Source organism: Balaenoptera musculus, chromosome 1 (genome assembly GCF_009873245.2).
Source record: "Balaenoptera musculus isolate JJ_BM4_2016_0621 chromosome 1, mBalMus1.pri.v3, whole genome shotgun sequence".
NCBI classification, from domain to species: Eukaryota; Metazoa; Chordata; class Mammalia; order Artiodactyla; family Balaenopteridae; genus Balaenoptera; species Balaenoptera musculus.
Window position 1 is genome coordinate 22,561,490 of NC_045785.1, and position 22,182 is coordinate 22,583,671.

General features: G+C 48.9%; 1 protein-coding gene across 1 annotated transcript in view; it reads left to right on the forward strand.

Annotated features, from left to right (window-relative positions):
* Positions 1-18,734, forward strand: part of OPRD1 (opioid receptor delta 1) — a 35,172-nt gene extending 16,438 nt beyond the window's left edge. The window contains exons 2-3 of the mRNA XM_036867319.1: positions 15,288-15,637; positions 18,139-18,734. Coding sequence (XP_036723214.1) covers positions 15,288-15,637; positions 18,139-18,680 — 892 coding nt within the window. The 3' untranslated portion in view covers positions 18,681-18,734. The remainder of the gene's footprint in view (positions 1-15,287; positions 15,638-18,138) is intronic.
* The last annotated feature ends 3,448 nt before the right edge of the window (positions 18,735-22,182 follow it).

The window sequence follows — 22,182 nt, forward strand, 5'->3', positions numbered from 1 at the left end:
CCTTAGCAGGGCAGCTGGCGCATAGTAAATGCTCAGTAAATACTCTCATCAGCCATCTTTCCTTTCAGTGCCAACATTCTGTATTCCTGATGAACAAAGTTGTTATGTTGGGAGAGCTGTGGAGTGGAGCAATTTTAACAGACATTGCTTCTGTGTTTTAGGCCATGGCTGTCAAGATGATTAACCCCTGTGTATCAGTTTCCTAGGGCTGTCATAACAAATTACCATAAACTAGGTGGTTTAAAACAACAGAAATGTTTTCTTTATAGTTCAGGAGGCTAGAAGTCTGAAATCAACAGGGCCATGCTCCCTCTGAAGGCTCTGGGGAAGAATCCTTCCTCGCCAAGCTTCTGGTGGTTGCCGGCAATCCTTGGTATCCCTTGAGCTTGCAGCTGTATCACTCCAGTTTTTGCCTCTGTTTTCACATGGCCATGTCCCTCTGTGTGTGTCTCTGCATCATATTGGATTTAGGGCCCACCCCAATCTAGTATGACCACATCTTAATGAAGTACATCCGCCAAGACCCTAATTCCAAATAAGGTCACATTCTGAGGTTCTAAGTAGACATGAATTTTGAGGGCAACTGTTCAACCCAGTACACTCTCCAAGGCTCACTTTCCTCCTCTGTATGAAGATGATAATAGTAGCAATTTCATAAGGTTGTTGGAGTGATTAAATGAGATAATCTATGTAAATATCATGGTAGGACACAATAGAATACATCAGGCCTGTGTAAGCACTGAGTCAGTGTAGCTGCTGTGATGGAGATGGTGGCAAAGATGATGACAGTAATGGGAACAGTTCCATCCATGGACCCACCCTACATTGGTTAATCACTGGACGCAGGGACATAGAATGTAGGCCAGGGCCTTGTCAGGAAGTCTGAAGCCTTGGATAGGAGCCCCTGTTTCTTTTTGGCCTCAGCCACCTTGAACCCTCATCTGAGACTTAGCTCCTGGGAGGGCAGCTTGGAGAAGTAAAAAGACCTTGGGCTCTCAGCAGTCAGGGAAACCGATACCCTGTGTAACATTGCACATTTGTCTTTCCCTCTCCAGGCCTCAGTTTCCCTATCTGTAAAGTGGGAGAGGAGGTTTGAACTCAGTGTTAGATCAGAGCCTCTTCTAGTGTTGAAGTTCCAGCACAGGGCTGTGTGTCCCACCCCAATGGTAGTAGGTTACCAAGGGCCAGGAAAGGAGTCAGGAGCCTGGGACCCCAGGGCAGCTCATCAGGTGTCATTCTGGGCCCATTTTCCTCATCTGGACAAGAAGAGAAGCCACTATGATATGAGTGTGCCAGGCAGTGTGCTAGGGACATCGTAGGCATGAACTCATTCCACACTCACCACACCCTCGAGAAGTAGGATGCTTATACCCACTTCACAGAGGAGCATACAGAGGCTCAGAGAAGTTAGAACTCACCCAAGGTCACACAGTGAGAGGTCGAGCTGGGGCTTAAATCTAGGTGTGTCTGGTGCCAAAGTCCATGCTTCTCCTTGGCTGCGCTTTTACTGTATCAGTTTCCTAGAGCTGCCGTAACACATTACCACGAACTTAATGGCTTAAGACAACAGAAGTTTACCCTCTTACAGTTCAGGAGGCCAGAAGTCCAAATAGTGTATTCAGGGCTGCACTCCCTCTGAGGGCTCTTGGGGCGAATCCTTCCTTTCCTCTTCAGCTCCTGGTGGCGCCAGCAGTCCTTGGCTTGTGACTGAATCGCTCTTATCTCTAATCTCTGCTTCCATCTTCACATGGCCTTCTCTTCTCCCTGTGTGCTGTGTGTCTCTTACAAAGACACTTGTCATTAGAGTTAGGGCCCACCCATATAATCCAGGGTGGTCTCAAGATCCTTAACTTAATTACATATGTAAAGATCCTTTTTCCAAATAAGACCACGTTCACAGGTTCTGGGGGTTGGGACGTGGACCTGTTTTTTAGGGGCCATCATTCAACCCACTACAGTTATTAAAGCCTTGGTGGTGACGGTATCTGCTGGAGGTGCAGGGAGCGGGGAATTTATGGAACGGCTTAGAAGTAGAAAGAGAGGGGGACTTCCCTGGTGGTCCAGTGGTTAAGACTCTGTGCTTCCACTGCAGGGGGTGCTGGTTTGATCCCTGGTCAGAGAACTAAGATCCTGCTTGCCACGTGGTGCAAATAAAAAAAGTAGGAGAGGAACAAAGTTGTGAGCTAGGGAGGCCAGTCTGGGGACCATGAGTGACAGGGGGTGTGGCTTAAGCTGGTGTTCCACCAGCAGTGATGTCAGTGAGGTAATAAATATGCAAAAACCACATCTGGAAAAAAAAAAGAAAAGAAAAACAAGTAAAAAAAGAAAAAAATAAAGAACCCTCCCCCCACCGCCCTGCCACATCTGGGTATGGTGAATACAGCCAGCCACGGGGCGGAAACCTGAAAACTTGTCCACAGAGGCCACCCTTCCTGTTGTGACATGTGTCTACATTAATGACTTTGAGGTTATAGATCTCACAGAAAATGGATTTGGCCTCCCTTACTTGCCTGGAGAGATGGGACAAGGCCTGGCCTGAGTGCCTGTGATGTGATTTACCTGCATCATCTTGGGTCCTCTCTTAACCTAGAGGGTGGTCTCATTTTTACTCAGAGAATCACACTCTTGAATGCATGAGGCCCAACCGAGATGAGGGCTCCAAGGAATGGCTATACGGCGTGAGAAGGCAGCTCACCAACCAGCCATAACCCCTAACACATACTGAGCACTTGTACTAACTCAAGTCTCATCATAGCTGGGTGAAGTGTGTACTGTTTGTTTTTTTTTTAAATAAATTTATTTATTTTATTTATTTACTTTTGGCTGCATTGGGTCTTCGTTGCGGTGCACAGGCTTCTCATTGCGGTGGCTTCTCTTGTTGTGGAGCACGGGCTCTAGGAGCGCGGGCTTCAGTAGTTGCGGCACGCGGGCTCAGTAGTTGTGGCTCACGGGCTCTAGAGCGTAGGCTAGGTAGTTGTGGTGCACGGGCTTAGCTGCTCCGTGGCATGTGGGATCTTCCCAGACCAAGGATCGAGCCCGTGTTCCCTGCAATGGCAGGCGGATTCTCAACCACTGTGCCACCAGGGAAGCCCCTGTGTACTGTTAATATCTTTATTTTCCAACACGTGGAAGGGAGAAGGGTTAGGCTTAGATTCTGTGATTCTGTGAGCAGAACCAGGAAAAATGGTGCCAGGTGAGAAGGAGGCAGTTTTCAGCTCAAATAAAACGAAGAACTTGTTATCCTATGAGTGGTCCCAACAATAGGATGGACTGTGCCTACAGGTGGTGAGTTCCCCGTCTCTGGATATACTCAAGCAGAAGCTGCGTAGCCATTTGTCTGGAGTGCCACAGAGGGAATGCCCTCACTGTGAAGTTTCCTTCTATCTCTGAGATTCTAGGAATTTTCCCCAAGGAAACCATCAGATATCCGTGTGCACAAAGATGTTTATCACACTATTATTTATAATAACAAAAAAGCAGAGACAACCTACATGTCTTTTAAAGGGGGATTTATTAAGTAACTATTCAGGAGCTTTAGTGTCTATAAGTGAGACTAGCTCTAGCCTGTAGTCTGTTTTTGTATGGTCCTTGGGCTAAAGATTTTTTACACTTTTAAAGGCTTGTAAAAAAAAAAAAAAAAGAACAAAAGCAAGAAAAGAAACAAGAATATGCATCTAGGCCTATCAAATATTTAGGCCTACCAAGCCTAAACTATTTACTCTCTGGCTCTTTACAGAAAAAGCCTGTTGACCTCTAAACTAGAATAACAATCGGTCACCAAAAATTATATTAATTTGTATCTGTGGATATAGAAAGATGGTCACAGCATATTTTTGAGAAGAAAGAAACAGGTTATTTAATAATGTTAGAACCAGATCCCATTTATATAAAACAGGGCCTGTGTGTTTGCCTGTTGTCTGTTAATGATAGTCTGTACTATTGATGTTGGTTTTTAAATTTTCTTTATGAAGTGATTCTGTATTGTTTGGACCTTTTATAGTGAGCAGCTGTTATTTCTGAGATCTCACAAAACATTGGGGAATAAAATTAACTCTAAATGCTCCAGCAGTCCACGCTGTTTGGGACCAAATGAGTTTTGATCTAGGCTCAAGCATTTTGTTTGATTTGGTTCCTAAGGTGCCATAAGGTCGGTCAGACAGAGGGTTGGTGCTCTTAGCTTGTTGCTCTTGCTGTTATTGTTTTTAGGTCTCTTGCCCCGGCTTTGACCCCCATGAGCTCTTGTGCGTAAGAGGAAAAAAAAAATACCCCTCAGTTTAGTTAAAAACAAATGAGCTGCTTTGGGTAAATGATCTGACAACATTTCCCTTTGCAGTGGCAGAGCTGAGTCACTGCAGATTCAGGGCAGACAGGGTCAGGCCCAGGTGTCCTTCAGGGGACCTGGGTTGGTCCAGGTTAAGGATAGAAGGGAGGAGGGGAGGAAGGGAGAGAGGGGGAGGCAGGAGGAAGAGCTGTCCTAATTTGTCCCAAAGCTCTTGGGTCTGTGACTGGTTACTTCCAAGAATCAGTGCTCCTGACTCTCTGTCCCACAGGGAGTCCTCCAGTAAACACTATGTCCTCTCTGCACAGCATGAAGGGGACACGGTTCCTGCCTGCAGCACGTCCCAGTCTAGTGTGGAGGACAGACACGTTGATGTTCATTCATTCAACAGATGTGTTTTTTTGGTTTGTTTTCTGTTTTTTTGGTTTTTTGGCCGCGCCTGTAGGATCTTAGTTCCCCGACCAGGGATTGAACCTGGGCCCCAGCAGTGAAAGCGCCCGGTCCTAACCACTGAACCGCCAGGGAATTCCCTAACAGATGTGTTTTGAGCACCTGCTCTGAGCTGGGCGCTGCTGGAAGTCCCAGGCACATAGTGGTGACCAAGACAATGCCACGCCTTCGGGACCTTATGTTTTCCTCGTCAAAGAGAATACGTGAGGGGCGCACAATTTGGGTCCTCAGGGGAGAAGCTGAAACTGAAGTCCAGAGCAAGGCACCGGGGTCTCGGGGAAGAGCACGGGGTTTGAATCTCCGCTCAGCCTCTGACTGCAACCGTGGACAAGTTCCTTTACTGCTCTCTATAAATCGGGAATGATAAATACTGTCTACCCTGTAGGGGTGCTAGGAAGATTAAATGATGTGAAATGCTTTCCCAGTGCCTGGCAAAGAGTCAATGTCCAACAAATGTTTATTATCCATTAAAAAAACAAAACACAGGTGTAAGAAGTACATAAAATCATGTCTGAGAAAGACCTGGCACGTAGTTGTTGTACCACAATACTGGTTGCCACCCCCTTGTGACCAGAGGTGTACGTTTTGTCCTGAATTGACCTCTCCTCCTTGCCCCACTGAGCCCCGTCGCGGTGCCTGTGACATTGTTCTGACGTTTATAAGTCTGTCTCTCCTCGACCCCACCTGGGCTGTGAGCAGATCTTCTCCAAACCCTCGCAGGGTTGAGGAATGTGTGAAAACAGGCGAAGGCTCTGGAGGCAGCCCACCTCTGGACCAGTTCCCTCCCTTTGGTCCCGGCCTCCAGACCGGCCCCCTCCCCATGGCCAACGTGTGATAAGCTAGCGCAGGTGGCAGGTGGCGGGGAGACAGTGAACAGTGACGTACGGACTCGAGTGCTTATAAGTGTGGGCTCTGGAAACCAAGTCTGAGTTTGAATGCTGCCATTGTCACTTCCTAGCCGCGTGTCTTTGTATGAGCCATCTAACTTAGCTCCTTTGTAGAACGGGGACGTTCCATGCATGGTCTTAACACTCAGGGTTGCAGTGAGGATGAAATGAAATCATGCATTCACTGCTTTTGGCATAGTGCCTGGTACATGAAAGAAAAGACAGAGAATATTGCTTAAAGAAAACAAACTACCCGCCCAAAGCTGTCAGACCAGTCCCATCAAGGTCCTGTACAAAGGAGAGACCGTTTCAGCCTTCTTCTGGGCACCAGGCATTAAGACGTCAGCACGCTGCCCTGGCTTTGCCTGGGGGAGAAAATTCTTACTAGGAGCTTCCTTGTCGGTTGAGAAGCCCAGCTGTCCAGAGACCCAGGAGCCTGTGTGGATTTAATGTGGCCCGGGTTGTGCGTCAGTCAGAGAACATGCCCGGTTGCCATCAAATTGAAGGAAAATGGTACAGGTGGTTGTGTTCTTCCCTGCCAGGGGGGCTTGTTTGACAGATGATGGACTGGATTTAGGGCTCTGAAACCAACATGGTCGGCCACTTGGTGCTTCATATAAGGGTAGCCTCTGTGGGGTCTGAGAAGGATGGTTGGGAGCAAATTCCCCAGTGGCTATGGAATTCAAGATGAGCTTAAAGGGGATTTTGACCTAGAAAAAAACCAAAGAGCTTCCCAAGGCATTGCAGAGGCAGTAGAGTTCACCCCCAGGGTTAGGTCCAATCCATAGAGGATTGAATTCTATGAGAAAAAAAAGCAAAAAATATCAGGGGAAATAAACCCAAAAGGGCTGCTAATTCTTGTTTGTGTGCTGGCTAGTAAGCTAGACGCTTTCACATGTGTTGGCTCCTAAAAAGCATGATTACACTGAAATTACCAATGAGGGAAACAACTTCAGAGAGGTGAAGTAATATATTCAAGATCACACAGCTAAGTATGTTGAGGAGCTAAGATCCGAGTGGCTCTAAAGGACTCCCTCACCAAACTCTCTAGCTTAGAAAACAGACACAGTGAGAGCACTTGATTATAGCCACAGCTTCTTTTTTTATAGCGGTACAATACACATAACATAAACTTTACCATTTTTTACCCGTTTTTAAGTGTACGGTTTCACTGACGTTAAGTAATTCACACTGTTGTGCAGCCATCACCACCATCCATGTCCAGAACTTTTTTTTATCTTCTCAAACTGAGGCTCTGTACCCATTAAATAATAACTCCCCATTTCCCTCTTCCCCCAGCCCCTGGCAACCACCATTCTACTTTCTGCTGCTATGACTGACTAATCTAAGTACCTCATATGAGTGGAATCATAGAGGTTTTTGTCTTTTTGTGGGTGGCTTATTTCACTTGGCCCAATGTCCTTAAGGCTCATCTATGTTGTAGCGTGTGTCAGAATTTCCTTCCTTTTTAAGGCTGAGTAATGTTCCATTGAATGTATAGACCACATTTTGTTTATCCATTCATTCGTCAATGGGTACCTTTTGGTTATTGTGAATGATGCTACTTTGAACATGGGTGTACAGATATCTCTTCAAGACCCTACTTTTAATTCTTTTGGATATATACCTGGAAGTGGAATTGCTGGATCATATAGCAATTCTATTTTCAATTTTTTGAGTAATTGCCATGCTATTTTTCACAGTGGCTGCACCATTGTACATTCACCCAACAGTGCACAAGGGTTCTAATTTCTTCACATCCTCATCAACAATTGTTATTTTCTGTTTTTTTTTTTTTAATAGTAGCCATCCTAAGTGGTATCTCATTGTGGTTTTGATTTGCATTTCTCTAATGATTAATGATGTTGAGTATCTTTTTTTTTTATAGCTTTTTAATATGATTTTTTAAAATTAATTAATTAATTTTATTTATTTATTTTTGGCTGCAGTGGGTCTTCGTTGCTGCTTGCAGGCTTTCTCTAGTTGTGGTGAGCGGGGGCTACTCTTCGTTGCAGTGTGCGGGCTTCTCATTGTGGTGGCTTCTCTTGTTGCGGAGCGTGGGCTCTAGGCACGCGGGCTTCCGTAGTTGTGGCTCGCGGGCTCTAGAGCGCAGGTTCAGTAGTTGTGCCGCACGGGCTTCGTTCCTCCGCGGCATGTGGGAACTTCCCGGACCACGGCTCGAACGCATGTCCCCTGCATTGGCAGGTGGATTCTTAACCACTGAGCCACCAGGGAAGCCCGATGTTGAGTATCTTTTCATGTGCTTATTGGTCGTTTGAATATCTTTAGAGAAATGTCTGTTCAAGTCCTTTACCCATATTTTAAATCCAGTTGTTTGCTTTTTTATTGCTGAGTTGTAGGAGTTCTTTATATATTCTGGATATTAACCCCTTATCAGATATGTGATTTGCAAATATTTTCTCCCATTCTGTGGATGGCTTTTTCACTCTGTTGATAGTGTCCTTTGATGCGTAAGAGCTTTGACTTTTTTATTTTAATAAATTTATTTATTTTATCATTTTATTTTATTTTATTTTTTGGCTGCGTTGGGTCTTTGTTGCTGCGCGTGGCTTTTCTCTGGTTGCAGCGAGCAGGGGCTACTCTTCGTTGAGGTGCACGGGCTTCTCATTGTGGTGGCTTCTCTTGTTGCGGAGCATGGGTTCTAGGCGCGTGGGCTTCAGTAGTTGTGGCATGCGGGCTCTAGAGCGCAGGCTCAGTGGTTGTGGCACACAGGCTTAGTTGCTCCGCGGCATGTGGGATCTTCCCGGACCAGGGCTCGAACCCATGTCCTCTAGCCTTGGCAGGCGGATTCTTAACCACTGCGCCACCAGGGAAGCCCCAACTTTGGACTATTGATGTAGTCCAGTTTATCTATTTTTTCTTTTGTTGCCTGTGCTTTTGGTGTCATATCCCAGAAGTCACTGCCAAATCCAGTGCACAAAACTTTCCCTCTATGTTTTCTTCTAAGAGTTTTATTGTTTTAGCTCTTACATTTAGGTCTTATATCCATTTTGAGTTATTTTTTAAATATGGTATAATATAAGGGTCTAATGTCATATCTACAACTTTTTGAAATAGGAAAAAAAAAAAAAGGAATTAGAGACCAACAGTAGGATTTTGAGATGTGGGGAAATAATAATTTATCTTCCTAGGAAATTCATTCTCTCGCCCATTCTTGCTCTGCCCTACAACTAGCCTCCACACAGTAGTCAGAATGATCTTTTGAGAAACACACATAAATCAAACCACATCACTCTCCTGCCTAAAAAGTGCAGCAATTTGTTCAGTGTCTGCCCCCTCCCTGAGACCATAAATTTCAAGAAGTCAGACTGCCATCTTTACTCCTATATCCGTTACTCAGTGCCTGGCACATACCAGCTGCTCGATTAATACCTGTTGGATGAGTGAACAAACCTCAGCTTATAATAAGCTCACATTCCTTGACTTTTTGGAATGTGGAGGAGGAAGGAAGGTAACAACCATGGAGGGGCAGAATAGCCAAGTCATTACCAGGTGTTGGCCCTAGACTTCCTGAGTTAAATACCAGCTCTGCCACTTAATGGCCATGTGACCTTGGACAAAGTCACTTCATCTCTTGTGTCTCAGTTTATGTTCTTTAAGGTATGGCAACACATATTTGGATGATGAAAAGCAATTCAAAGAGGAGGAACAGGCTAAGAAGGGGTGAGGTGTGGGGCTGAAAACAGGGGCAGGGAATTGATTACCTATAGAGAGAGCAGTGAGACCCTTAGTCCCCCATCCCTTGTACCCTGCACAGTCAGGTGGCCACCCTTCCGCTCTGCAGGAGGTCAGGGTGTTTTCCTTGGAGAAGTTAACCTGGAGGAACTGAACTTGGGACCAGTAGACACAGAAAGGGTCAGAGTGAGATACCAAAGGAAAAAAATGGAGGTTTCCCAGACTCCTTCTCCAGCTCTGACAGCTGACCAGAATCCTGACAGCCAGAAGTGTGCTCCCCAGGCAGGAAATAGGAGGATTCTCTTCTGAAGGCCCCAAAGAAGAGACCTACAGACACTGATATTTAAATGTTCCTAGTGTAAAAGCCAGATCTTCATTCAGTCCCCGTAGAATGAAGCACACCAGTTGACAGCCCCCCACCCCAAGAGCTATCAATTAGTTAATTAGTGCTTCACTCAAAGACCAACCTTTAGTCACATATCACAGGATATTTGAAGGAAGTCTCCAGGACAAAAGAGGGAAGCCAAAGCAGACAAATAAAGAAAAATGTTTGAAGCAGATAGACAATGCAGAGAGCAGAAGAAAATACAAAACAAAAATTATTAGTATCCTCAGAGAGAGTAGAGAAGATATTATATCCATGAAATAAGATGCTATAAATGCTATATAAAAAGGAACAATAAGAGAAGAAAGTGCACTGGGAAAATAAAACATGAGAGACAAAACAAAGTTTAAAAAAGTCAGTAGAAAGGTTGAGAGGTAATGAAAAGGAAATTTCCCAGAAGATGGACCAAAAAGATGGAAAATAAAAAAGATAAGAAAATTAGATGATCAATCCAGGGGACCCGATATCTGACTACCAGATTGTCCAGGGATTCCAGAGAAAGCAGAGGGGAGGAAGTGATCAAAGAAATGATGAGAGGACATTGTATACTGAAGGGCATAAACCTCAGACTGAGAGGACCTAATGAAAAAGACCCATCCTAAGGCACATCATCACAAATGTCAGAATACTGGGAATAAAAAGAAGGTCCTAAAAGTTTCAGGGGTGGGGAGGACAGATTACATACAAAACATCAGGAATCAGAATCGTTTCAGATACCTCAGTGACAATACTAGAAACTAGAAGATGAGGGAGCCATGCCTTCAATTTTCTGAGGGAAAATGATTTCCAATCTACTCTTTTGTGTAGAATGAATGAAATCAGAAGTGAGGATAGAAGAAAGACATTTTCAGACATGCAAGGGTGTAAAATTTTTACTTCCTATGTGCCCTTTCTTAGGAAATGACTAGAGAGGATATGCTCCACTAAAATAAGGGCATAAACCAAGATAAAAAGACTTGTAGCCCAGGAAACAGGTGTGCAGCTTGTCTAGAAAGCAACCAGTCCCAGATTGAAAGGGGAGGAGGGAAGCTCCAGGAAGTGGATTCACTAGAAAAACAAAAGGAACTGATAGATTATGTGACTGCATGGAAAAGGCATTTTATGGGTCTGCTGGAGTGTTTGAAGAGATTTATCAATATGTACACAGAACTAAGCAAATGAAAAAAAGAGATAATTATTAACTCCAGGAAAAACAAAAATCAGTACTAGAAAATAAATGTAACTATAGTATGCCATTTGGCTCAGTGGACAGTATCTACAAAGTCATAAGAATGTAAACCCTGTGGGGCTTCCCTGGTGTCTCAGTGGTTAAGAATCCGCCTGTCAATGCAGGGGACATGGGTTCAAGCCCTGGTCGGGGAAGATCCCACATGCCGCAGAGCAACTAAGCCTGTGCGCCACAACTACTGAGCCTGTGCTCTAGAGCCCGCGAGCCACAACTACTGAAGCCCACGTGCCTAGAGCCCGTGCTCCACAACAAGAGAAGCCACCACAATGAGAAGCTTGCGCACCACAATGAAGAGCAGCCCCCCCTCGCCGCAACTAGAGAAAGCCTGTGCACAGCAACGAAGACCCAACACAGCCTAAATTTTTAAAAAAAGCTTAAAAGAAAAAAAAAAGAATATGAACCCTGAAAAAAAAGTAAACCCTGAATATCAATTTAGCTAAAAATTTTAAAATTGTGGTAGAACTATATTGGGAGGATGGAGAGAGGAAGTTGTGTAGTGTAAGAGAGTTAATCCTCATCTACCATATTAGAGGGTTGTGGAGGATCTTAGTAGTGTTCACTAATATTTGGTTCTCCCTCCTTCTGGGCACATGAAAGACTACTTACTTCTCAGCCCCTTGCAGTTGGGTGGGGCCATATAACTAGTTCTGGTCAGTCAGCTTCAGGTGAAAGTACTGTCTTGCAGCTAGAATGAAGCTTAGATGACCCTGTGGCTGTCCCTTCTTTGTGGTGGCCAAGGAGGCCTTGGGTTAAGATAGCAGAGCCACAAGATTGAAGCAGGCTGGAATTGCCTCATGGAATATGGTTGTGCTGGAGACACTGAATGGATTCTGCAAGGGTAAGAAATAAAGCTTTTTTTGTGTTAAGCCACTGAGATTTTGGGATTGTCTGTTGCTGCTGCATAGCCTGGCTTAACCGAATACAAACTTCAACAGGTACTGTCTAAAACAGATACATCAAGAAATAGACATTTAAGCATATTATTTAGAATTATGGAGATAATCACTAGAAAAACAATTAAAAACATTAAAAGTGGTTGCCTCTGGTGAGCAGGACAAAGAATTGAGGATGGGGTAGGGTAGAGGGGCAAGTGTTTTCATTATCGTACTGTAACACTAGGTAATTGTATTACATTGGCAGAAGCCACATATATGTGGTTTGGAAGGATTCCTGCCAAACCATCACAGTGGCTGTCTCTTAGGGGGAGGGCTTGCTAGAATGAACGAGCATCTGAGGGAACCACAGATGTGGCTGGACGTGATGGGCAGCACAGTGGGAAGGGAGGCTACCCAGATGGAATGCCAGTGTGAGGAGTTTGGTTTTTATCCAGATGGCAGTGGGGAGCCATGGAAGGATTGTAAGCGGTAGAGTCGAATCTGCCTGCGAAAATCTACCTTTTCATGTGGAGGATGAAGGGTGGGGCAGGGAGCCTGCTGTGATGGTTCCCGTGAGAACTGAGGGGGCTCGGACTAAGACATCTGGACCACAAATGTCTATTGAGAGCCTGCTATTTGCCAGGTACCATTAGTAGGCCTGACGATACAGCAGGGAACGAGGTGGGCTAAGTGCCCTGCCTTCAGGGAGCTTACGTGGGCGAGAGAGGCAAAGGGAGAGAAAAGAAGAGAAAGTCAGGTGGTGGTTCGTGCTGTAAAGAAGAAGGAAGCAGCGTAAAGAGAGGGAAGAGAGGGTACTTAAGATAGAGAGGGCAGGGCAGCTTCTCTGAGGAGGAGATATTTGAATAGAGTCCTGAATTAAGTGAAGGAACAAGCCAGGCAAAATTTGGAGGATGAGGGTTCCAGGCTGAGAGAGCAGCAGTCTGGAGGCCCTGAGGTGGGATGGGCTTGATGTGTCTAAGGAACAGCAGAGAGGCCGGGATCGTGGGTGGGGGGCACATCCATCAGGGGGAAGGTTCTGGGAGCTGAGACCCAAGAGGTGGTCAGGGCCAGTTTGTGGAATGTGGAGGAACTTCGGGGAGCCCCTACGGGGCTGAGAGCCAGAGAGTGGCAGGATTTGCCTGAGGAGGGGAGGAGGACGGGGCTTGACAGCCGGTGAGCCGTGGGGGTGGTGGGGAGGCCTGTGATTGGAGGCCTCCCTCTCCCTCTGCTGGGGCCCCGCCTGCCAGAGTCGGCTGTGCCTCAGCCCTGCCTGGACCAGCTACAGCAGCCTCATCACCCGCTTCCCAGCGTCCCAGCCCCCTCTGGGAATTGAAGGATCCTTCCCAAATCAAAATAGCAGGCAAAGAACAGCCTCTGATTGTTCTGCGTAAAATAAGTGAAATTAGACAAGTCAGCTGTGGGGTTGAGGCGGCCTCCCACACAGCTGTTCCTGCACCCGCTGAAGGCAGACTTCCTGGGACTTGCAGTTCTGCTGTCTCCGAGCAAAACTTTTTGCTTCTCCAGCCCAGGGCAGATGACAGTTATTTGGGGAGGGAGTGGGACAGATGCTGGCCCTGGAGGACCATGAAGGAGTCAATTTTTTTTTTTAACCAAAAAAATCAGTCCCTTCATGAAGGAACAGCCTTAGCTGATACGAGTTCATTCAGTCATTCAAAACACACTGGGTGTGCTCATCCTGGGTGCCCCGGGCTCGGCATGGTGTCAGGGGGGTTCCGGCCCGGAGGAGTAGAGGCACACAGCGTGCTTCCACCCTTGGTGGAGGGTGGAGAGAGCACTGTCTGGGAGCCGGGAGGTCCAAGTTCTCACCTTGGTTCTGCCGCTGTCGCTCTGTGACCTTGGGTCAGTTTGCCGTCTCTCCCCTGTGTGGGCTTTAGGCTACATACTGTTTCTCAAACTAAACTCCGTGAGAATCGTGTGTGTGTGTGTGTGTGTGTGTGTGTGTGTGTTGTCTTGTTAAAGATGAAGATTCCCGGGCCTGATTTCCAGAGATTAAGATTGAGAAGGGGACTTCCCTGGTGGTCCAGTGGTTAAGACTCTGCGCTTCCAATGCAGGGGGCATGGGTTCGATCCCTGGTCGGGGAGCAAAGATCCCACGTGCCACGCATGGCCCCCCTCCAAAATAAAAATATTGAGAAGGTCTGGGGTGGGGTCCAAGAATTTGCACTTCTCACAGGCTCTTCCGGTAATTCCTTTGGGAGTCCTTGGACCACACGGTAGTAAAATCACTTCCCCTCAATCTCTCAGGGCTCTTCCTGCTCTGAAATGTGAGGAGTTGCTCATGCAACCCTTCCCTGGGTTTCTCAGATCATTCCAGGGGCATGAAAGGCATCCTTACCCCTGCCTCAGTGTGCATGTGTTTCTGTGATGATCACACTGCACGGGGATGGTCTATTTCAGTGTATTTAGCCTCCTCCAGGCTATCCGGTGCCCAGCCCAGGCCCTGGTACAGAGGCGTTGTGACTATAAATGTTGGCCCGACAAGAGGTCAGCTGTAGTGCAGGCAGCTGGGCAGCAGCATAGAGCATGGAGGGACGTTGCAGAACTCTGGGTGCCCAGCTTGTTGCAGACATCTGTTGGACACCTGGGCTCATGCCCTGGGTCAGATGTGTGACTCTGTCACCTGCTCCCCTTCCCCACAGCTGGGTGAGTCCAGCTACCTGGGGATAAGATGGTCTGGATGGGACCATAGCCTGGGAGCCCTGGTCTACCATGGAGAATACCCAGGCAGTCTAAGGCCCCAGCCAGTTTGCCCTGGCTTCCTCGGAGCTGGCTAGTCATATTCCCAAAAGGCCAGGTCAGTGGCAGAGGCCAGAGGGTCAGGTCGCTCTGGTCTAGCCCCCAGCTTCATTCTTATATATGAAGAATAATAACAGCTATCACATACTGAGCACTTACCATGCTTTGAGCTCAGTGCTAAATGCTATATCATCTCATTAAATTTTATAACAACCCTATGAGGTTGTGTAAAAGACTTAGGACAAGGCCTGGCTCATTGTCAAGGCCCAATAAGTAGCAGCTATCAGAATGATTAAGCTTGTGAGATAGACAAGGCATACTTTTACAGTTATGGACTGTACAGTTTTTTACAGTTATGGACACTGAGGCTTAGAGAGTTCAACTTACTAGTCTAGAGTCACTCAGCTAATAAATAGTAGAGGCAGAATTAGGACCTAGACCTGTTTTCCTCTGGAGCCCAGCTTTATCTTTAACCATATTGCTTAGAACCCCTGGGAAGATAAGGGTTTTTCCTCCAATACCTCCTGCCAAAGTTACCCCCTGCCGGAGAACTCCTTTTGCATCTGTTATAGCGGAAAGGAGTGATGCTGAATCAGATAGTTCCGGGTTCTAGTCCCACTTCTGCCCCTGACCTTTTGTGTGATGTTTGGCAAGTCATTTTCCCTCCCTGAGTTTCATGTGGAACTGAAATCTGTGAGATGGAAAAATTACAAATGCACTTCCTTTTAAGGTACACGAAGATGAAGACGGCCACCAACATCTACATCTTCAACCTGGCCTTGGCAGACGCACTGGCCACCAGCACACTGCCCTTCCAGAGTGCCAAGTACCTGATGGAGACGTGGCCCTTTGGGGAACTGCTTTGCAAAGTTGTGCTCTCCATTGACTACTACAATATGTTCACCAGCATCTTCACGCTCACCATGATGAGTGTCGACCGCTATATTGCCGTCTGCCACCCTGTCAAGGCCCTGGACTTACGCACACCTGCCAAGGCCAAGCTGATCAACATCTGCATCTGGGTCCTGGCCTCGGGTGTTGGTGTACCCATCATGGTCATGGCCGTGACCCGCCCCCGGGGTGAGTGAGGGAGGGAGCCTTGGTACAGGTCACTGACCACAGGAGGCAGCTCACGGGCCTCCGTGGGTTCGCAGGCCACTTACCAGGGTGGGTGTAAGTGGCTCACCAATGGAAGTATGGATTGCTGATCAATGAAAGTGTGGATGCCTGGCCAGTGGGACTGTGAATAGTCAACCAATGGGAATGTGAATGGTGGACTGTTGTGAGGCTGCATGACTGGTCGGTGGTCATATGGGTCGCTGGCCAAAGGAAGTTTATAAATGGGATTACAGATGGCTAGATGTGTGGATGACTGACCTTTAGGGAGATGGATGGATAGCCAGTGGGGTGAGGGTGTCACTGACCAGTGAGCAGTGCGGGCCACAAGATCTGCAATCCCATCCCAAATCCCCTTCCACCCCGTTGCCCCAGATGACCAAAGCAAGACCTAGAGAATGGCCTGCACAGAATGACAGGTGCATTTCCTCAGAGTAAAATGATAATTAGTACAGTAACCACCTGTATCAGTCAGGATGGCTGCTGTAACAATCTCCAAAGCTCCAAGGCTTAACACAGTAGAAGTTTCTCACTCACATCACAATCCAATGTGAGTAAGCGGAGGAGGGGCTTTATTCCACACAGTCATTCAGGGATCCAGGCTCCAAATGATGGTTTTGGATGCAGTGTGCTGGCATCTGGCCAGCAGATGAATATGGGAGTGGTGAGGAAGCACAACCACTTTTAAATGTCAGGGCGCATCACTTCCTAGTGATGGCTGGTCACATAACCCCTACTTGATGTAAGTGGGAAAAGTAGTTTAGCAGGGTGCCAAAGACACTGGTCACTAACCTATCTGAGACACACTCTGTCATGGAGTGTTGAAAAGATTAAATGAGGTTATATGTGTAAAAGACTTAGGACAAGGCCTGGCTCATTGTCAAGGCCCAATAAGTAGCAGCTATCAGAATGATTAAGCCTGTGAAATAGACAAGGCAGGGACTCCTACCTCCATAGGACCGAAAGAAAACAGAATCAGAGAGGTCAGGTGGTTTACTTAGGGTCACATAGCCAGACATTTGGTAGAATCTGGCCTAGAACCCAAGGTTCCTGCCCCCATATCTGTTGCTCCTTTTGGCTGCTGGGGTGAAGGTTTGTGTTGTGGTAGGAGAGTGAACAGGCTTGGTGGGAGGTTTCTTGGCCACCCTCCACTCTCACAAGGGTAGACCTCCTGGTGCCTTATATAGTCTCTGTGTGATTAGACTTGACTCACCAGCTGGGCCCTCACTCTCAGCCTTCAGTTTACAGGCCATTAACTGCAGCCCTCCTGGGGCCAGGCCAGATGGGCCTCCTCATCCCCAACCCCCCCCCACACACACACTCTCTTACACATACACATACACTCCCCCAGTGTGTGTCATTGGCACTCAGTTCTGTAAGCCACTTGCTGTGTGACCTTGGACAAGTGCTGTTCCTCTCTGGGCCTGCTTCTGCCATCTGTACAATGAAGTCCTTGGGTTCAGTCATTGGTGGGGGTCCTGCCAGCCTAATGTCCTGTGGACCCACTCTGTCTGTGGATCCCAGCCCTTTTCTTACAACTCTCAGGCTCCAAGTCCACTGGGTGGGTCCTCAGATTCCAGAATCCCAAGAGGTCCTGGAAGTCCCCTGGGCTAGCCTCAGCCCTGTATCTGAATCCCATAACGTCCCCTGAGGTGCTTATCCAGCCCAAGCCCACACTCCCGGAGCAGGGAGCTCATTCCATCCTAGGTGCCCCTCTTATGTTTGGACAAGTGTGGCAGTCAAAGTTCTTGACATTAAGCTGACATCTGCCTCCTTGGCCCTAGCTCTGACCCCCGGACTCCCACATGTTTCTGCTCCTCGGCCCTGTGAGTGCACCAAGTGCTTGAACCCCACTGTGCTAAATGCTTTCCATGCCATGGCCCATTTAATCCTCACAACAACCCTATGAGTTTAGGTACTGTCGTTAGTCCCACTTTATGGGAGCTCTGGTAGAGGTTCAATAATTTGCCCAAGGCCACATCACACAGCAGGGCCTGAGCCCTGCTCTTAACTCATGCTCTCTCAGTCAATCCTAGCAATATTTTCCCCATTGGAGCTACTTTGGAAATGTGTGGGGTGTTTTCAGTTATCATAATGACTGACTGTCATTTAGTGGGCTTGGGCTAAATTATATCATTATCATTATATCACTGCTGCCCATGTACACAGAGGCTGATATGTCACTGCTGCCCATGTACATAGAGGCTGATAAAGGGACTGGGAGAGAATATAGAAAGCAGAACTCCTAGGTTAGGGCCAATCCTGCTGAGGTCTTGAAGGATGAGTAGGAGTTCACCAAGTGCAGAAGTGATGGAGGACATTCCGGGTAGAAGAATCACCTTGAGAAAAGGCCAGGAGGAGGCAGTGGGGCTTGACTAAACCGAGAAGGGTGGGCGAGCAGGGAGACAAGGTCCTTAGGCCCACGAGCCCCTCACCCACTGTCTTTCCTTGTTTCCCCGGCCCAGACGGGGCAGTGGTGTGCATGCTCCAGTTCCCCAGCCCCAGCTGGTACTGGGACACGGTGACCAAGATCTGCGTGTTCCTCTTCGCCTTCGTTGTGCCCATCCTCGTCATCACCGTCTGCTACGGCCTCATGCTGCTGCGCCTGCGCAGCGTGCGCCTGCTCTCTGGCTCCAAGGAGAAGGACCGCAGTCTGCGGCGCATCACGCGCATGGTGCTGGTGGTGGTGGGCGCCTTCGTGGTGTGCTGGGCCCCCATCCACATCTTCGTTATCGTCTGGACGCTGGTGGACATCGACCGCCGCGACCCGCTCGTGGTGGCCGCGCTGCACCTGTGCATCGCGCTCGGTTACGCCAACAGCAGCCTCAACCCGGTGCTCTACGCCTTCCTCGACGAGAACTTCAAGCGCTGCTTCCGCCAGCTCTGCCGCACGCCCTGCGGCCGCCCGGAACCCGGCAGCTTTGGCCGCGCCCGCGAAGCCACGGCCCGCGATCGGGTCACTGCCTGCACCCTGTCCGACGGTCCCGGCGGTGGCGCCGCCGCCTGACCCCGCCGGGCCGGCCCGCCGCGCGCCCCTCCGGAGTGACCCGGCGGCGGTCATGCGGAGTTCTAACGGGGGCGGGGGCCGCGACGCGGAGTGGGGCGGAAGGGGGCCGCTGGTCTGGAGATGGGGCCCCTGCAGTGGGGTGGACCTCTGGTCTGGGGAGGGCGGGGGGGGCGGGGGGAGGATGGGGGGGCGGTGCCTCTAGGCTGAGCTCAAGGTCAAAGGCTTTGGGTTGGGCTGGGGAAGCTAGCGAGCCTAGGGGAGTGGGACCTGTTGCTCTAGGATTGGGCGCCTAGACGGGGCCCCCGCGCGGGGGGCGGGGCCTCAACCTCGAGACAGCCACGGGTTCTAATTGCAGCTGGGCTTGCAGGAATTGGGGTCTGGCCTGAGACCTGGCCCAGGACCAAGGAGGGGAAGTAGTGAGGACGGTGGAATTGAGCTTCAAGATTGGGCCTCTGTGTGGTGGGGAGGGGCCCCTTCTGGGGGTGAGTCGAAGGACAGGACAGCGAGGCTGCGTCTACAGCTCCAGATTGGGCCACGAGATAGGGCCTGTGTGCAGGGCATGGGGCCTCAATTTGCGGTAGAGTACCAATCCCGAGTTCCAGAAAGAGGCGGGGCTTGCCAAGTCCAGGTCCAACTTGGCATCTTTATAAACAAAGAGAAAATAAAATAGAAACACTCTACCTTTTCTCTCCTTGACAGTCGTTTCCCTGGAATGGGCAGGGATGCCCCGCATCGAAGTAGTGTCTCCAGCACTGTGTCCCTGTGAGGCTTGGGATGAGACAGTGGAGCAAGGACAGAGGCTCCAGGATAGGGTAGCAGGACAGCGCCTCAGATGGGGTAGGGTCCCAACAGGAAGGAGTAGGGAGGGCCTGCGGATCCAAAGCCAGAGTTGCCCGTCGGCCTCTGTGCCAAGGGCTGGTGGGGGTGGCAGAGAGAGGGGGCTTCTGCTTTGAGGTTAGGTCCTCAAGCTGGAGGGCAGATGCTTTGGGGATCCCCACGGCCCTGGCTTCTCTGGCCCAGGTGCTGGAGGACAGAGGTCCACACTAGTTAGAGCTCCGTGAATGTAAATGGCACCTGGGACTGGGTGGGGGCATCTGTAGCACCAGGGTGGAATTTTCCTTCTCTCAGTCTCTGGCGCCTTGATAAGAACCTCCAGGAAATCCTCTCTCCCTCCTCCCAACATCTGGCTGCACCCAACATGTCCAGTGAAGTGGAACCACATCCCCTCCCTGGGACCTGACTTTGAAGGAACTGGGGGGGAAGAAGAGTTTTATAACTGCAGTGCCAGCATCAGTGTGCGTCCCCAGGTGCCCCACCTGCTCGAGCTGCCCCCTTCAAGCTGCGAAGGGTGAGGTCCACCAGAGCTAGGCATAGAAGTTTTTCTCTTTGTTTGTTTGGCATTTTATTCAGCCACTGCCAGGTCTTTGCTTCCCCCCAGTATCAGGGTCTGGCCTGTTCCCTGTGCCTCCCGCATGCTTCATCTCCCCACCTCCCCGCCTCTCTCCCCTCTCTCCCTGGCACTCTCTCTGTCACACAACCCTGAATCCCTACTGAAGCAGTGTGCTGACATCTTTGTAAAAACAAATTTAATTTTCTTCCCTTTTTGGGACAGATGGAAAGAAATTGATGTCTTTGTCTCAAACAGAAAAAAAAAAAAAGAAACGATATACCTCTTTTCCCTTTGACAGTCATTTCCTTGGAACAAAAGCCTTTCCGCTGTCTGGGAGGCTGTCACTCCAGCAGGGGCTGAGCTAGCATTCAGGGGCTTTGGCACTTAGGCACCAAGGTGGGCTTTGGACACATTAGGGGTAGGGATGCCCTTAGTGGGCAAAGCATAGTCCCCTTCTCAGGAAGCCCCAGACCTGGGAATTTCCTTCCCTCAGGAAATGGCTCTACTAGGACCCTGGAAGATGTGGGGCCATGCCCAGCACTGAGATCCAGGCTGCTAAGCTACCAAGGCCTGGGGTCCTAGCCCACCTAGCCCACCTTCACCATCCAAATGGATCCTTGGACTATAGAGATCTCTGTGTCTGAATGGCGGGGTGTCAGCAAGGCAGGGGACACACTCCTGGACACTTGTTACCACTTGGGACCCCTCCTGCTAGTGCCTTGTGGAGATGTCATAGAAAGGGGACAATTTAGGAACCGGGGAAGACTCCTGAAGGAGGTGATATTGGAGCCAGGGCTGTTTCTTCATGTAAAGACTGTGTCCCCTTCAACCCCTCCTAGGACAGGCCTGTCTCGCGGCTGCTCTGGATCCACTCACTGCCATTTCCTGTGGCTGTAACAGATCTGCCTGTTTTTTTTTGTTGTTGTTTGTTTGTTTTTTACCACTTCTTATATATAAATTTGTCTTGGAGTCACCAGGGGCTGACTACTTCATGTGTACACTGGGCACTGGGACTTGGAAATGAGTCACATATGGCTCTGCCCTCAGAAAGTTCAAGCCCATGCTCAGACAAAAGCATAAACAGATCTTTGCATCTCAGTGTGATGCATTCCGTGACAGGGAGGGTGGGGGTGTCACAGGGAAGTGCCTCTTCTAGCTTTTTACTGAAACCTATATTTGTAGCAATTCTGGAAGAGGTGGAAAGGGTCAGAGAGCCTTCAAGGATGACTAGGAGTTGACCACCGAGAAGAGAGAACAGCATGTGCAAAAGCATGGAAATGTTCAAGTGCTTGGCAAACCCAAGAAGTTGTGTGTAGCCAGAGTGTGGGGCTTAGCCGAATGCTTCTGTGTGCCAGGCCCCATGCCACGTGCTTGACGCACATTATCCCTCTGATCCTCATGACAGCCCAGTGGGGCAAGTGTATTGCCCTTATTTTATTTTATTTTATTTTTATTTATTATTTTTGGCTGCGTTGGGTCTTCGTTGCTGTGCGCGGGCTTTCTCTAGTTGCGGCGAGCGGGGGCTACTCTTCGTTGTGGTGTGCGGGCTTCTCATTGCGATGGCTTCTCTTGTTGTGGAGCACGGGCTCTAGAGCGTGCGGGCTTCAGTAGGTGCGGTGCATGGGCTCAGTAGTTGTGGCTTGTGGGCTCTAGAGCACAGGCTCGGTGGTTGTGGCGCATGGGCTTAGTTGCTCCGCGGCATGTGGGATCTTCCCGGACCAGGGCTTGAACCCGTGTCCCCTGCATTGGCAGGCAGATTCTTTTCTTTTTTTTTTTTTTTTAATTAATTAATTTATTTTTAGCTGTGTTGGGTCTTCATTTCTGTGCGAGGGCTTTCTCTAGTTGTGGCAAGCGGGGGCCACTGTTCATCATGGTGCACGGGCCTCTCACTATCGCGGCCTCTCTTGTTGCGGAGCACAGGCTCCAGACGCGCAGGCTCAGTAGTTGTGGCTCACGGGCCTAGTTGCTCCGCGGCATGTGGGATCTTCCCAGACCAGGGCTTGAACCCGTGTCCCCTGCATTGGCAGGCAGATTCTCAACCACTGCGCCACCAGGGAAGCCCAGCAGGAAGATTCTTAACCACTGTGCTACCAGGGAAACCCCAGTATTGCC